Source organism: Rhea pennata, chromosome Z (genome assembly GCF_028389875.1).
Source record: "Rhea pennata isolate bPtePen1 chromosome Z, bPtePen1.pri, whole genome shotgun sequence".
Classification (NCBI taxonomy): domain Eukaryota; kingdom Metazoa; phylum Chordata; class Aves; order Rheiformes; family Rheidae; genus Rhea; species Rhea pennata.
Window position 1 is genome coordinate 37033089 of NC_084702.1, and position 17924 is coordinate 37051012.

Below are 17924 nucleotides of genomic sequence, written 5' to 3' on the forward strand. Positions count from 1 at the left end.
TAGAAATCACCATTTTAAGAAGCTCATATTTTAGTAGAATTATTCAGTTGCGGATAAACCTACAAGCCAGTTGGGACCCAATCTGGTGTATTTTCTGGAGTTACTTCCCAGTTTTCAGTGAGTCTTTTATTGCTCTTTTAATGAATATAGAATTTAGCCTTGTATTTAATTAGGGCCATTTTTTTTCCCAGCTTTCCATTTGCATTTAGATTTTGCTTATTGCTTATTTGTTAGGCAGACTGTCTTTAAGACAAACTTACACTGAAAACATTATAGTGCTGTTATTATTATAACTGCTAAGGGACATTAGCTCTTTGATTAGATGCTGCCTCATCTTCCAGAGCCAACCTAACTTTAGCATTTAGGTCTTTGCTTTGTCCAGAGGTACTACCATTTCATATCACCCCTAGCAACAAGCCTTCCTAACATTTATTTTACACTAAAGCTGGGAAAGGATAGCGTTACTAGGGAGGCAAGGGAAAGAAAAGAAACCAGAGCTTCTTGCAGCTGACTAGTCAACTGAATATTGACCAACTGTCTTCACGAGAAAGAAATAGATGGTGGTGAATAAGCTAGACTCTAGTTTTCCAAGAAGCTCAACGATTTTCCCAAATCAATACAGCTCATCAGGCTTCAGAACAAAGGCTGCAGGAGACGTGACAGTGATGGAAGTGGCTGCGTGTTCTTTTGTGTATTAAAGCACATGGACCCAGGGGGAAATAGCAGTTTCCAGGCTAAGTTAAGGTGGTGGTTACTACTTTAAGTATCTTGGCTGATGGCTTCCCAATTAAAGCAGAAAGAAAGAACATGACATTTGGATAAAGTACCCATCAAACTTAGGTTGGCGTTACTCAAAACCCACTGGAAAGCACACGGATATGAATCAAGTTTGTTATGCTGTTGAAGAGACTATAATTTATGTGGCTCAAGTAATGCCAACCTGCTTTAGCTACCAGCAGGGCAACATTATCTAAACCAGCAGTTTTTAGCCTTTCAGCCCTCTAACCTTTAAGCTTACAGTGCTTTCATAAAGTAGTAAATTAACACCACATCCAAGTGTCTCAAAGGTTTATGACTGTAGCAGCAGTACTTCGTTTTGCTTCTTTTCCTTAATGCTGTCCAATCTTCTCAGCTTCATTGCCATACAGTATTTGTTCAGATAAAGTCCAATGTCCAGGATGACTAATTGCAGATCTGTGCTCCAGATGGTTTGATTACAGGATGTGGTTAAAGCGACTCTTCAAACAGCCCAGCAGCGTGGTGCTTAAAAAAAAGAAAATCCCCAGTCTTGCATTTTCTGGCCACCTGACAGTCATTACATTCTCAGCCTTGCTGATCTTGATGTCTGTTACATGTGCACCTGCTGTAGACACAGTTAAGTTCTTGTGCCATCTTAGGCACAGCGTATGATTAAGGCAGTAAACAAACTGTGTGGCTACCACATCAGTGTTCAGCAGAGAAGACTTGACTTTCTACGTAGAATGTGTGCTGTTAATTTTAGATTACCTCCTTGACGGAAGCAGTCAGGAGAGAGTGGGGCATTTGCATCGCAAGTCTAATGTAAACATTGTTCTGTGGGTTTTATGCCTGGATGGATGGCAGGTGTATATGTGGATCAGGGTTCGATGAGGCTGTGGTAGATGTTGTGAGGCAAATGAGTTACTGCGTTCTTTACGAAACCAATGGCAATAAAAAAAGCTTGAGATAATCCTAAAGTTACGGATTTTCACCCTGCTGCTTTTGGCATTTGAAATGCTTTAGTTACTGTTAGAATAATGATGTCAAGTAGGTATGTGTGGGATTAAATGTTGACAGTGCCACATGCAGAATAAGATGTGTTGATTTAATCCGTGATGGTCGTGAACCCAGAGATGAAGCATACACCACACAATTTGGCTATTCCAGGCATGTCGGGATTGTTTGTACTTAGCAAGGCTGGCACAAAAGGCAAATTGAATTTGACTTGCAAATGAACTTGTAGATTCACCGATCGTAAAGATATGAGGAGCTGATTTTGCTCTGATGTTATATCAAGTGATGATATGATGCCATCTCAGTACTGAGACTTCCAACTCAACTTTGAAGACCTGCTGTACCACAGGAGTATTGCTGCAAGAATTTGTAATATTAAAGTTTCTAAAAATAATCTTGTAAAAATGACTACCAAGCACAGTATAATTTGGTGGGTCTTGCTTTGGCATCAGCAAAGGTTGTTTAACATAATGCTCAGCATAATAAAGGCGGTAGGCAGAACTGTTATCCAAATAGAAATTTTGAGCAAGCAGGACCGCACTGATGTTTAAACAGTAGTTTTTGATAACTGAAAAGCAAACAAACAATTCCTACTGTTGGAAGATCATCTGGATAATCTTCCACAAATGAGTTACATACGTATTGAGAAAGCCTGTGTGCAGATCTGCTTTCGCCAAAATTCTGCAGTTATTCTGGGTTGGATTCTGTATTAAGAAGGGAGAGCTCCCGCTTTCTCATTACAAAAATGAAGCCATACCCATTCATCCTTTCAGATAACTAGTCTTTTGAGTTGCCTGGGAAAATGATCAACTTGAACTAAAGCAGAATTTTGTAGCATGTGCTATGATCTGAACACCAAAGCAGCTTATGCTGTAAACATTAAGTCAGGCTTTTTAGTCTAATTAATTGAGTAATGTCTACTTATATTGGACTTTGAAGGTGTTTATTTTCTGAAGCCAACTTCTTCAAAAATTGGGACCTACATTTAAGCTATTAATGTGATAAATTTGATTCCTAAACACATGATCTCATTTTCAAAGTTTTGAATACAAAGCATAAAAATTCTTGGCTTATGTTTATTGCTATGCAGAAAGTGGAGTCATGAAAGCAAAAAACTTAAGTGTCTATTTTAGATTAGATCCTTTGGTCTTTCCTGCATTAGAAGAGAGAACATCTGCAAGAGCAGATCTTGTTAGATGTGAGTAGATCCCTACAAGCTTGAGGTGGCTGCTAAAACTGCCATGTCTTTTTTACTTCAAGATAATTAATGTGCACAGTATCCTAGCGTGGTGCTAAAGATGCCTTGTCACTGTGATGTTTTTATGTCAAAATAGTACATCTACATTTGTTATGCTAACATTGAAAGAATGTGGGTTGCTTCCTTTGTATTGTGAATACAAGCCCTGTAAAGAGTCGCAGTGTTAATCTGCAGTTTCAGGTATGAGACCTACAGAAGATCAGTATTATACAGCTAAGAGCCTAAGGCTGGGCATTGGACAGTATTCATAATTTCAGTCTTCTGTTAATGTCACAATCAGTGTCACATGTGTCATCATGTTACATTCTGTGATGTGTTCGCATCACAGAATTAAGAAGTGATTTAATGATAACTTATACAGAACCACTGTGAATTACTTTTGTTTTTGTTTTTAAAGTGCTTTGGAAGTAATTTAGATCATTTCCAAATTGTGGTGGCATACTTTGTTCTTTAAATTTAATTAATAGTAAATAGCCAATGACATTTTAATGCTGCTCTAACTATTCTTGGGTGTTTTTGTTGCCATGAATCCAGTTTCCCACATTGTAGTTCTCAGTGTGATAAGGAAAAGCTTATAAAAGTATATCCAGTGTGAAAGAAAATACCCAAATACACAATCTTTTCTTGCTTTTAACAGGCTGATGAAATGCCCCTTGATGTTAGAAAAGTGACAGTGGTAGGCATTGGGTGACATCCAGCATGCACCTTCACTTTACATTAAGGCTTTGGGGTATGATCCTGTCTTGGCTAACTGTTTTGGATAGAAAAGGCACTGACTAGTGTAGGTGGTCAAAAATTTCTAGGTAACGTTGCCCCATCTTTCTGTACTAGATTGTATTTGACAGCCCTTGAGCATATTTTTACTGGTTACTCTAGCTACTGCTCAGTAATAACGAGTAGCATGGGTAGTAACTTTTGAAATAGTGAAAAGATGGTTTCTTATTCCTGGCAGCTTCAATTTAGGATTTCAGGTAGGTTCCCTGAATTGCAATCTTAGGAGTCCAGATACCCTTAGATACACTGTATTACAAGCATCTGATTCCCCTCCCCCCCCTTCTGTTGTAGTGGTTATTTTGAATAGTTTAGCCTCTTGCTTTTTTCATGTGCAAATGCAATTTTGTATTCAGGTAGTATGAAACCTGTGGGTTCCTCAGACTATCTCCTCATTTTCCTTCCTGTTGAGACAATGATAAAGAAATGATTATTATGGAACATGCAGTCTCGTGACTAGGAGCCCTCCCCACACACCACCACCCCGCATTAGCGATGGGCTGGTGGGTCTGTGACTACCTGTGCTGTGTATTCAGATGCATTACCCAGGGGCGTATTGAAGACTGCTGCAGTATTACTTGTGTACTGCTTCCTGGAAGGAAGTCCCAGGAGAGGTTCTTGTTTCGAAGTAGGCTCACTTGAGCATTGTGCCAAGGACATATATTTTGGAGCAGAGAATTGGTAACAGTACACCCTGATGGGGTGCAGCAAGGCGAGTCCTTCCTTTTCTCTAGATTCAGCATATAGCATCTTTCTGCGATCCCTTTTGGCTTTCCAGTGCTTTGGTCTAATTAGCCTCCCAGTTGCACATTTCCATAGGGGTCGGTCCTATCTCCCATGTTACTTCTATTCTTTTGACCCATTTCTATGATAATTTTAATAGATTAAATGAGCTCCCTTCAGTGCTTGTTCTGTGAAATCGTACCTGTGGCTGAGTAATATGCTGTTCATTAGGGAAAGGAAATTTATTCCTTACTACAGTTATTCTACCACAGCATGGGGATTAATCTTCCCTTCTACTTACATACCGGGGCCTTAGCTAAGACCAACAAAATAATGAGATGCTAAATGTAACTGACTAGAGGAGGAGCTTGTTTGTGTTTGCTTTGAAGTATTGTCTTTCTCACACTGGCAGGTCATTTGAATGTCTTCTAAGAATCACTGAAATATTTACTGATTTCATTTTTTTTTAATTACACCTACTCTATGCCTTCTCTTTTGCCTTCTGCTCCATTAATAGGTAACAGACTACCTATGGTTCTGCTGCATAAATTAATAAATACAGGACACAGAAAGAGGCAAGGAATGTTGAAGAGGCAGAATTATTTAGAAGTACCCCGTCATTAAGTGTAACAATTATGTTACTCTTAATACAAGTGTAACAATACAAGAAAATACAAGTGGACTAGTTAGCAGGGGATGGAAGGCAGGCTTAATCCTCTGGTAATCTTTTGTGGGAGACCGTAACAGCCTCCTCGCCTGCGGTTCCGCAAGGAGACGGACAAGCGCCGGCGGGCTGGTGGGACACAACAGCGCCCGGAGAGGGTAAATACCATCGTCTTGGCCCCCGGCGCTACAGCGTCGCCACGGAGAAGCTATGACAGCGGGGGAAAGCAGCAAGGTCACCAGAGAGAGACCGTTGCAATGCCTCTCCGTGGTACGCACGCGGCCATTTAGCGGCGCGGCGCCCGCCCGAGGCAACGGCCGCTGCGCGCGCCGCCGCCTGCCCCGCCCCCCGGCCTGGCGGGCGGCGCGAGGGGCGCTGCGCGGTGGCGGTTGAAGCCGCCGCCCTCCCGGCCCCGCCCCGGCGCGTTTGCAGGCGCCTGCTGGCGTATGCGGGGGGCAGCGGCAAATCGCGGTTTTCTCCAGGCTACGAAAGTGTTGCAGATCATAAAAATAAGCTTCATTTTGATTGCCTACGTGTCAGCTTCAGCTTAATCCTTGTCCGTATCGCAAGTTTGGCCCTGTTGGGAAGGCTGTTCTGTCCCTCAGACCACGTTACCCCCAATGGCTGAAACCATACAGGCGTCTCATCACAATGGCAACTTTAAAACCTTACGGGGAATAATTTTCAAATCTGCTATTGAGAATTTTCACGGAAATCCCTTCTTCCCATGTACCTCTGCTAACAACACTTCAAATACTTCCCTGCTGTTAACAGGCCCCTGAGGAAATAAGCTGCTGGTTACATGTTTACTTTACTTTGGTGCAGCAGAGAGGGAGAGCTTTAGTGCAGTACCAGAAATGGCGCTGGTAACGCGGCGGCAGCGGCAGGCCGGATCCGTTTTGGCAGCGCGCCGTTGTTACATCCATTGTGGGAAGGCGAGCGCTGGGGCAAGGCAAGCGCAGGAGAAAAGCAAGACGCGGGGCTGGCAGCTGCGTTCAGCATTTAATACCTCCTACAAGCTGGAAACGTTTTCCTTGGGCCGGGAGGGATAATCTCTTACTTCAGTGGGAGCGGGGAAGGGAAGAGAGGGCTGGCTCCAGAGCTTACCTTGGGTTTATCTGCGGCAGTTAATGAATTAAAGGGGTAATTACGTTGACTAGTCCATAAACATGGTGATAAATTATCTCCAGGAAGGCCAATTTGAGGGGAGCCTGAAAACATTTGACTGACCCTCCCCCCACCTTTTAATTTTATTTAAGACATCCTTACCATGTATACATTTTACACAGATGTTTTGAATAAAGCAAAACTCTAAGTCTGCCTTAGGTGGGCAGATGTATTTATGTTTAAGCAGAGGTCTTAAATGGAAAAGCAATTAAATGACACAATACATTTTTTTTAATAACCCTCTTTCTAAATATTTATATTTTGATTCCTCTTAGCTTTACTGTAAGGTTGTAGTTTCTCATTTAATCTCTCCCTTTCTACATAGGAAGAGGCAAGGCAGATAATACGTGTTCATCTCTCTCTCTGCTGAACAAAACTTACGATGCATATACGTGTGTGTTTTTGTGTGTTTGGATATATGCAATTTCAAATAAATAGCATCATTATCATATTGTTTAAAGCAAAGCAGATTCTTCTCAGTCACCTACTGATTTAAACACTGTAACTGGTGCTCAGTTTTGCTGGCTGGCTGCCAAACGAAAGCAATTATGTGCAATAATAGCAAAATTAAGAGGTGAGTGTTGCTGTTTTACAGCAGGACATGGCAAAAACCATTTCCTTCTGTCAGCTGTATCTTGATTACACACACTCGCAGTCACACAGGCATATGCTCTCTCTTGCACCCGCGCACACACGTTTATGCACACACACTCTTGTTCTTTCTTGCTTGTTCTTTCCTGTGGGTTTTAGCTTGAGGTCACTGAAACCAGAAAAGAGGAAGAGTACAGACCACAGCTTTTGAAAACAAATGAGAATAAAGTTCTCACTTTGCCGGGAAGGAAAAAAAAAATAGAACAAAACAAAAAACCTACCGTAGTTACTGTTCTGACTGTGATAATACTTCATTTTCATCCCCCCGGCAGGTGTTCTGGTGGTAAATGTTACATGGAGGAACAAGACCTACGTGGGAACGCTGCTGGACTGCACAAAGCACGACTGGGCCCCTCCTAGGTAAGCAAGCGCCCTGGGTCTGGGTTTACTCTTTTGTGTTTTCAACCCTGTCAAGAAACTATACAGAGATTGATTAAAAAAACAACTGAGTGTAATTAAAAACGTGCATCAGTGAAATGAGTAATTCTCTGTTCCGCACTGGAAAGTGGGGAGGTTATGGTGAGCATTTTTATTTTATTTTGTTTTGTGTTTTTGAGAGGGGAGGAGAAGTATATGGGATTAAATCAAAGGGGAATTAATTTTAAAATAAATTTTTATAAGTTAGGAAAAATTTTCTCTCTGTTGCTCTAATTAGATGGGGTTTTTTCCATTTTTTTCCTTTTTAAACTGACATTCCCTTTGAGACTCATTTGGAAGAAGCACATCCTTCCGTTAACATGGCTGAAGGCTCTGTTACAGGAAGCAGTGTTGTTTCTGTATTTATTTAGTTCACAGCTCCTGCTGATGACATCTGCTCTTGTTTATATAGGTTTTGTGAATCGCCAACGAGTGACCTGGAAATGAGAGGAGGTCGGGGCAGAGGGAAGCGGGCAAGGTCTGCTGCTGCTGCAGCTGTACCTGGAAGCGACGCGAGTTTTGCGGAGTCTAGAGGACTTCAGAACAAGAATCGAGGTGGTGCCAACGGGAAGGGAAGGAGGGGCAGCCTTAACTCGAGTGGGCGCAGGACACCCCCAAACTGCGCTGTAGATGACGTCAAAGCCAGCCCCTCATCCACCAACAAGAGGAAAAATAAGCCTCCGATGGAGCTAGATTTGAACTCCAGTTCAGAGGACAATAAATCTGGAAAACGTGTTCGTACTAACTCTAGAAGCACTCCCACCACTCCGCAGGGCAAACCCGAGGCCACTTTTTTGGACCAAGGCTGCTCTTCTCCAGTGCTGATTGACTGTCCTCACCCCAACTGCAACAAAAAGTACAAGCACATTAATGGACTGCGATACCACCAGGCTCATGCACATTTAGACCCAGAAAACAAACTGGAGTTTGAGCCTGACAGCGAAGACAAAATTTCAGACTGCGAGGAAGCACTGAGTAATGTGGCACTTGAATGCAGCGAGCCAAGCACAAATTTGTCCGGCTTTGATCCGCTAAAAGCACCAATGTCTCCTTCTTCCATCACTACCCCAGGAACCCCCAAGGGGAAAAGGGAGCTGACCAGCAATGGCCCCAGTTCAGTTATCAGTTCTAAAACTGGCAAGAATTCGGGCAAAAAGAAGGGTCTGAACAGTGAATTAAACAGCCTTCCGGTAATTTCTAATATGGCAGCCACCCTGGACAATTGCTCAGTAGCGGATGGCAATTTGCAGACTGAAATGCCCAAGTTGGAGGCTGAAGGGTTAATAGACAAGAAAGGTTTGGGTGATAAAGACAAAGGCAAAAAAGCTAATAATTGCAAAGTGGATAAAAACCTTTCCAAACTGAAAACAGCCAGGCCCATTGCCCCAGCGCCAGCACCGACTCCTCCCCAATTAATAGCGATACCTACTACGGCCTTTACAACCACCACTACAGGGACAATACCAGGACTTCCCTCTCTAACAACGACTGTTGTTCAGGCTACACCAAAGAGCCCTCCGCTAAAACCCATTCAACCAAAGCCCACAATTATGGGAGAGCCAAGCACTGTAAACCCAGCTCTCGCATCGCTCAAAGACAAAAAGAAAAAAGAAAAGAGAAAGCTAAAGGACAAAGAAAGCAAAGAGACCGGGAGCCCGAAGATGGATTCTAAGCTGGGAAAGCTGGACGACTCGAAAGGGTCTGGGAAAGATTTATCTGGCCATTTTTTAAAGGACCATCTCAACAAGAACGAAGTGTTAGCTAACGGGCTGTCGGAGTCACAAGAGAGCAGGATGGCAAGTATTAAGGCCGAAGCCGATAAGGTTTACACGTTCACGGACAACGCGCCCAGCCCGTCCATAGGGAGCGCCTCCCGGATGGAGTGCAGCACTTTGGTGAATGGACAGTCCTCGATGGCGCCGCTGCATGTGTTGACGCAAAATGGCGCGGACAGCGCAGCCGCTAAAACCAACAGCCCTGCTTACTCCGATATTTCTGATGCGGCTGATGACGGCGGCTCTGACAGCCGGTCAGAGGGCATGAGGTCAAAGGCCAGCTCTCCTTCAGATATTATTTCTAGTAAAGACAGTGTTGTAAAAGGACATTCTTCAACCACAGCACAATCGGCTCAAGCAAAAGAGTCCCATTCTCCCTATTACCATGGCTACGATCCTTATTATTCTCCAAGTTACATGCACTCTGGCCAGGTCAGTGCCCCGGTGGCTGGGAACAGTAATACCCCACAGGGACTGAAGATCAAAAAAGAGGCCGAGGAAGAGGCCGAAAAGAAAGAGAAGACTGAACCATCGGACCCCAAGAAAAGTGAAACCAATTCCTCTAATTTGCAGCCTCAGCATCAGTCAGTAATAACACAAAGACACCCTGCACTTGCCCAGTCACTTTATTACGGACAGTATGCTTACGGACTCTATATGGACCAAAAGTCCTTAATGGCCTCCAACCCCGCTTACAGACAGCAGTATGAAAAATACTATGAGGACCAGAGACTAGCAGAACAGAAAATGGCACAAACAGGAAGAGACTGTGAAAGAAAGAATGAACCTCCCTTGAAGGAAATAGGAAAAGATGATAATAAGCAAAAGAATATCCCATCTGCTACTATTTCAAAGGCCCCTTCGACTCCAGAGTCGAGCAAAAATAACACTAAAATAGGGTCATCAATCCCTAACAAAGGTGAGGAAACGAGCAAATCACAGATCCTTTCCAATCACCAGCAGCAGCTTCAGTCTGACAGTTTCAAAGCCAAGCAAATGGAAAACCATCAACTCATAAAAGAGGCTGTGGAGATGAAATCTGTTATGGACTCCATGAAGCAGACGGGAGTAGATCCAACCACAAGATTTAAACAGGTGAGATCACAGGAGATGAGACACCGGTGTCTCAATTCATTCTTAAATTGTGTGAGATTTTGTCCCTGATTTTGTTACAGTCTTTCACCTTTGCAGCCAAACAAGCACCACTATCCCTTTTTTCTTGCTGGATTGTACTATAGTTGGTGAATAAAGCAACAGATCTTTCAGTTGAGCTGTTTGAAAAGAAAAAAAAATAGCAAGGTGGTGACAGAATCCAGGCTTAAGACATGAATAGACTATTTAAAATTACATGCAAGAATAAAATAGAATTAAATTTCTCTTTTAGATGTAAATTCCAAGCAATTTACTTAGTTCAGAAATGAGAAATCTGAAGGAAAATAAGCAGCTTTCATTGTGAGAGGAGTTAAAGTAGATGTGAAACATGGTTTGAAGTGTTTTTTTTTTCTTTCTTTTTTTTTTGTTAAGTGACAGTTGGCATTTACTAAAGATGGGTGAGCTGATTCTTTGAAGAGTTGGCTTGAAACTCAGCTCTTTATCTTAACCCAAGGTGACCTTTTCAAAACAGTTAAGTTCCCCTTCTCTCCTCAACCCACCCCAAGCCCCTACAGGCCAACACAATGGATGAAATCATCTCTCCATTGAAGTCAGTGTTAGTTTTGCCATTGACTTCAGTGGAACCAGAATTTCATCCAGTGGCTCATGCTGACCTTCCTAGATGTCGTATTTCCTTCACTGGAGGTAATGTTACTGTCTCTGTGCTCTGAGCCAGAGCCTCAATGTCAACGCTTTCATGTTCTGGTGTACGGTACATCCTAGACTTCACCGTAACAGGCCGTCTTTCAAGGTTCGGTGGGGTCAGGTGAGTGGGAGTTGGGAGCTATAAAGGAAGTGGGATGATACGGGCCAGAGGAGGAGGTTTCTGCTAATTCAAATGAGTATTTGAACCAGACTGTCCAAGCGTCTAGTTCTGTGCTCGTGTTTCTGTTGCATCTGCCATGATGTGTATCTGTTGGAGGCAACGTTTACAATTAGCCCTTGCGTAGCGTGTGCTAAAAAAAAAAAAGAGAAGTCTTCTTGTTGTTCAGTACGGATTTAATATAGTCTTGTAAAGAATACACCTACCTACTTCTATACAATACTTGTAAACTAGTCTAGATAATAATTATGCAAAAATATATTTTTTTCTATCCTGTACTCATTCCTTAAACCTTGTGGTCCTGATCTTATAAATTCTTACATGTGTCATTTTAAAAACTCAGAACAGGACTGTCTGCCGGGTGCAGGAGTCTGCCTAAATGTCTGCTATTCCACTAATTCGTCAGTGTGTGCAATATCTGAGGTAGCACAAGCATCTTTCCAGCTAGATCAGTTATTCAGGTTCACTGTTCCAGGTAATCTAAGTGCTCTGGCATATCATTAGGCAGCTTTAATTTTGTGGTTCACAGATACTTTTTGCTCTCTAGTGGGAAAATCTCTCAGCAGGCTTTAATTAACATGTTTTATGTACAGTGTGGTTGCAGAACTTTGATACAATGTGTATGTATTTCATGATCAAACTACTTAAAGGATGACAGAGGATGTAAGGTGAAACAACTGAATTACATTTTGATAATAGTCTCTTACTCTTCCATGGTAATACTGGTTTGACTTTGAGCTTAAGGCGCTCTGTAGCAAGTACACCTCTCTCCTATATATTAGAGATATGTTACTAGAACACCTATCATTAGTTACCATTACCATTAACCAAAATAGGGGAAATGCCAATATCCTATTTCAACATTAAATTCAGAATAAATTTTTTTTTCTCCTTTGCGTTAGGACCCAGATTCACGAACATGGCATCATTATGTCTATCAGCCCAAATACCTTGATCAGCAAAAATCAGAAGAACTTGATCGTGAGAAAAAGTTAAAAGAAGACAGTCCAAGAAAAACACCTAACAAGGAAAGTTCTCTGCCTAACCTTCCTGTCTCATTAGCAAGCATTAAAGAGGAGCCTAAAGAGATCAAGCGTTCTGATTCTCAATCAGTGGATGAGAGCAAGATAAAAAACGATGATCGAAAGACTCCTGTAAATTGGAAGGACTCTCGGGGTGCTAGAGTGGCAGTTTCTTCACCAATGAGTCAACACCAGTCATATATCCAGTACTTGCATGCTTATCCTTATCCACAGATGTACGATCCCAACCATCCAGCCTATCGTGCAGTCTCTCCTGTCCTAATGCACAGCTATCCTGGTACGTATCCTGAAACTTGCCTTGCTCATTGGTAAAGATTTACAGACTCAAAATTAAGCAAACTTGCATTTTAATATTTCCATTCACTGCTGGAGTAAATTAGAAGTTTCATAGATGACATTTTCTTGCTCGTGCTTATGCTAGGAAAAGTCAACACAAGGTGTTCCTTTTAGGAGCTGTCAGAGTTCCCTGCTACAGTTTCCTCAACCCTTGACAGTTTGCTGTTAGACTGACAGGTAGTTTATTGTCTATAAAAATATTCTAAACACTTACTGTCAGAACCATTACAGTTACTATTCTTTCACTTAAAGAGGACCCATAAATGCCTGAAATGGCTATCAGCTCAGCCCTCTTTATAACCTCCATTCATCAGGGCAAATTAGGCGAAAAAAATCGAAGAGCAAAGGTACAGTTTGATAGTCAGGTGATCCCTTTCTGATGTTACTCTCTGCCTTGGCATCCCCCCCCTCCAACCTTGATATAACCAAATGTAAAAGCAGTAACCTGATGTGACATTTATTGTTTACCTGCAGGGGCCTATCTCTCTCCAGGATTTCATTATCCTGTTTATGGGAAGATGTCAGGGAGAGAAGAGGCGGAGAAAGTCAATACCAGCCCGAGCCTCAATGCGAAATCAACCACTGAGTCCAAAGCACTGGATTTGCTCCAGCAGCATGCCAACCAGTATCGCAGCAAGTCCCCTGTTGTAAGGCTTCATCTGTTGTTCCTGAAGAGCTGTACCTTCGGGGAGGGCTAGAGAATATCATTTTAATACGCACACACAATCTGACATCAAGCTATGAATGCATGATGCTTCTCTTTACTGCTACTTAAAGTAGTTTAAAGTCCAGATGCTTCCAAAGCATAAATTGGAAGTGATATGTATAGCAGAGTTCTGTACACACAGTCTTTCTAACTTAAATAAATGGACTCCTATAGAAACCTAGATTCAGAGATAACTCTTGGTGCATGGCAGAGTTTATTGCAGTCAAATGGGAGGCTCCTGTTTGAGAACAGATAATGAAGTAAGAAGTCCAGCTGTGGAATTCGGTAATAGATTAGCCATGAAGTCATATCTTCGGAATAGCAGATTTCTAGCATCTACTTCTGAATATTTCCATATTGGAACAAACACTGGTATTTTGCTGTCAGATAAGCTGGTGCTATCTTTAATTGTGAGCAAGACACTGACTCTGATTCTATTTTTAAAATGGCTTTCTTACTGCTTAGGCAGGTTTGTTCCCTAGTGTGCATTAAAGAGGGCTGATGACTAATTTACATCAGCTCTTAGCAGCCCAAAGAGGATGTTCAGATATTGGCAGGTCAGCCAGACTTAAGGGAGCCCAAAAATAGAGGCCAGCATGGTGGCTTCATGCCACAGGGTGTCACTTGAAAATCTGTGCTCTGAAAATCTTCCAGGTTATATATAACCAGAATACCAGAAATAACCAGATACACTAGCTTTGTACAAGAACAAGTGCAAATCTCCAGTACACTGGAGAATCAGCTTCATCATCGGAATTTAAAAGGTCATTGCCAGGTAATATTAGCAAGTGTATCTTGGTTACGATTTCCTCTCCTTCAAGATTCTCATGTCAGTTTTCTTTCACAATTTTATCGTCAGCCTGTGGAAAAATCTGCAGCTGAGCGTGAACGGGAAGCAGAGAGGGAACGAGACCGTCATTCTCCTTTCAGCCAGCGGCATCTCCATACGCATCATCACACACACGTTGGAATGGGTTACCCACTTATACCTGGTCAATACGACCCATTTCAAGGTGAGCAGCAATGGGATTAGCTTGCCTGGGGGAGGTGTTCCCTTGACATTGCAAGCCATGTGTACAAACATGAAGCGTTTTGAATAGAGATCCCGTTGTTAAAGCAGAAGGGCTTTACATTTAGGCAGAAGGCTTGAAGATTCCCGGCAAGGACTTAACAACAAGGAGAGCCTCAAGTAAGTAGCTTTGTGCCTGAGAAATAGCAAGTTTGTTTCTACAACCAGTTGTCAGCACATTATTAAAGATTTACTAGTTAGTGACTAGTTTACTAGTCACTTGAACATTTTGAATCCTACTGCAAACTGACATTAACTGGGTAAAAGGCGGTTTAAAAAAGAACAAATCAAACAACCCTCTTTTTATATAATTAGGGTTGTGCGGGCAATGGAAGAAGTCTAGCAAAGACAAAAGCTTTTTATACGGAACATATTTTACGTACAGGGCATTGCAGTCACAGGGGTTCCAGCTTGTTACAGTTTGAGCTTCTGAAAGAGAACTCTTTGTATTTCAGCAAATGCAGCGCACAGAGTTGCAGTCAGGGAAAAGGCACAACAGTAAGGCACGATTCATTCTCCCTAGGTTTTATACCAGTCTTTGACTGGTTTTCTCTAACCCTGGATTCTAGCTGAATTAAAAGGAGATTTCTTCCTATGCAGCAAAGTACACACTATCACAATTGGCAGCTAAAATGACATTAATTCATTACGTTCACTCAGTGCCTCAGCAGTTTCTTTTTCCTGTGTAAAAGTCTTGAAATTTCTCAGTTTGATTCAGTGATTCCATGTGCCTTATGGGATGCATTATGCTTGTTCAGTAGGAAAAATGTAAAAATGATAAGTTATTATGAAAGTATTGTATTCTGAGCAGCTAGCATGTCGTTTCTGTAATTCACTGTGACTTTTTGTTCTTGTTGTTTCCTGGTACCTATTATTTCTACTGAGCTTCCTATTCAGGAATTCATATAAACCATTTAGCACCATGCAGTGCAGTACTTGGAAAGTAATACAATAAGTCGGAATGCTGTATTTTCTTGTAAAATACCTATCAAGGAGAATTCAGCTTGCTCTATGAAGGCATATTGGTCGTACTGGGCAGGCTGTCTCAACGCTGCTGCCTGAAACATTCGCCTTTTGTGTAGTGCTAAAAGCCATTTTCTGATGGTGAGGTTTTTTATTTGTTTGTGTTAGGGATTCTTCCTACCGTTCTCTGAACACAAAAATCCATTAAAACCAGAAGTGCATCCACAGTCTTTTGTTTCTCCTTTCTTTCAGGATTGACCTCTGCTGCCCTTGTTGCCACTCAGCAGGTGGCTGCTCAGGCATCTGCGTCTGGTATGTTTCCTGCACAAAGAAGGTAAATATCCAGTAAATCTTGAATTCTACATCTTAATATAGAGAGCAGAAAGCAAAGCATAGGTTTTATAGGCTAGAGGGCTGCAGTTCCTTGTAAGACACGATTTTTTAGGAGGGGGGAAAGGTTGGCTGGTTTTTGAGGCGAATTATAGTTTTATTCTCATTAAGATGACATTTTGTCTTTGAAATGTGTGCTTTAATTATAATGTAGATCATTAAGGGGGAACAAATAGTCTGTTTTCTGAGTTTTTCCGTAGAATGTGTTTTAGATTTAGCTTTTAAAAAACAAGTGATTATCAAATATAATTAAGATCCAAATGATCTTAAGATGTGGATAAAATTCCATGTTCAGTTAAGATCCGTCTGCTACCAGGTAAACTTAGGCTTTTATGCAATCTGCAAATCTGGTTTGCTGATTTTATTTTCAGAGGGTTTGCTAGGGAGTCCCTTGGAGGTTACAGCATTTTTCAGTTACATAGGATTTCCATGCATTCACCTGTTAGTTATTTACCAGGTTGTGAATAAGATTTACTCTTTCACCTCCAAGAGGAGAGACACCCCTCTGTGTAATAATCATCCTATTTTAAGTGAAAAACCCATTGCACCTGTAGCAATAGGATCTCTTTCATCACCTGCGTGTTAAGTCTCAGAGAGTTTAACGTGTTATATAGCGCTATAAAGTTCTGTGGTTATTTGGTGTCTTTCTGGAAACAAATGACTGTGTAAGACTCGTAGCTTGAATTATTTGAAGAGGAGAGGAGGTTTCTGACTCAGAAAGACCCGATGCAGTCCAGGGTTTTGGAACTCAGAAGATAAATCCCGACACGTTTGTTAGTAGTATGTTGACCTTTGTGGGGGAGGGAAGAGGAAGTGACTTGCTCTCTTTGCGGTTTGAGATTGAGTACTGTGCAGATCTCGTTTCACAGCATATCCGACGTGCAGAAAACGTTAAGAGAAAAGGACATGTCATACTTAAACGTTCTTCTTTCTCTTTTCAGAGAATGATGAGTTTGGAAATGTACATTGTCATGTGACTGGATCACATGAGGAAGCGCTTTATTACAGACATCAGTTCCATGGTGTTAATTTGAAATGCCTTAATGGCAGGCAAAAACCAGTCATTTCATTTTTGTAAATTGCAGATTTTATCACAGAGTAACAAATGTTGCTGTAATTAGACTTCTGTTTTTATATATATATATGCGTATATATATATACATATATATATAAAAATATATATATATTCTTTACTTTTTTTGTATCAGTAACCAGGCTCGCACACAGGGTCTGCTGCTAAGTTGCAAACCACACAGAAAGGAGAAACGTATTTGTCATGTTTAGAAAGTGTTAACCGCGAAAGGCTGTTTGTTTTTTTTCTCTTCTTCTTCCCCTTCCCCCCCCCCTTTTTTTTTTTTTTTTGCTTTTCTAATTGTAAATAAATAATGTTATGTATCAGTGTGCCTGAACCTTGCATACCCTTCTGATATTTCCTACAAGCCCTCAGAGAGGCTAACTGTGATGACACTTTGGTACAATGTAGATGTCTATTTGGTGGCTCCTATTAAGATGCATCAGTGTAAAATGTTACTGTATTCACTGTTTCATTGTAATTGTGTATTGTGAAAGATATACATTTGGAAGGCATGGGGTTGCCAGTACCACAAAAACTGTGTTGTACATAATGTATAGATTTTAAATGGGGAAATAATGAGCATCTGTGAATAATGAAATGTCTTTTTTGATAATCTTGAATGGCAAATAACCCAATAGCCTGCATACCAGAAGACATCTGTGATTGTTCTATTACTTGAATAGTCCTGCAGTCTTTTTTTTAATGTTTACAATTATCCAGTTTTAGAAGAGAGACTTTAATGCCATTGCCTGGTTACTTGTTTTATGCTGTAATCTAGTTTATTTTATGTAAAATGTATATTGAATGCTTTCATTTTTATACCTGCCTTAAATAATTTGGCAATCAGAATAAAGAAAAAAAGTTGTTTTTGTACTTCCTTGGTGTCTGTTTCAGCTTGCTTTCCTGTGGCCCGCGGTGCCATCGGTGCGGGCCGTAGAGCCCCCTGAGTCCGCGGCTCAGGCTAGCGGTGGCCCCCGGCCCGCAGCACCTTCCGCCGCCTCTCCCGCGTGGCGGCACGGCGCCCGAGCTGGACGACTGCCGTCGGTCTCCTTCCCTTGGCTCGAGGAAGGCCCCTAATAACCTTGGCTGGTATTAGAGGTACTTAAATCTCTAATGCCTTTTGTAGAGCAGCTGCGTGCACTATAAATTATAGGGTGTTTTTTTTTATATTTGATCTGTACTGCCCCAA

General features: G+C 41.6%; 1 protein-coding gene across 5 annotated transcripts in view; it reads left to right on the top strand.

Annotated features, from left to right (window-relative positions):
- Nucleotides 1-17557, top strand: part of ZNF608 (zinc finger protein 608) — an 84107-nt gene extending 66550 nt beyond the window's left edge. For 4 of the 5 annotated variants that reach the window (XM_062600112.1, XM_062600109.1, XM_062600108.1 and 1 more), the window contains 7 exons: nucleotides 7259-7346; nucleotides 7816-10273; nucleotides 12056-12473; nucleotides 13007-13179; nucleotides 14098-14251; nucleotides 15523-15604; nucleotides 16602-17557. In XM_062600112.1, the coding sequence (XP_062456096.1) occupies nucleotides 7259-7346; nucleotides 7816-10273; nucleotides 12056-12473; nucleotides 13007-13179; nucleotides 14098-14251; nucleotides 15523-15604; nucleotides 16602-16608 (3380 nt within the window). In that variant the 3' untranslated portion in view covers nucleotides 16609-17557. Of the gene's footprint in view, nucleotides 1-7258; nucleotides 7347-7815; nucleotides 10274-12055; nucleotides 12474-13006; nucleotides 13180-14097; nucleotides 14252-15522; nucleotides 15609-16601 lie in introns of those variants that run through there. The other variant, XM_062600110.1, reaches the window with a different exon arrangement.
- The last annotated feature ends 367 nt before the right edge of the window (nucleotides 17558-17924 follow it).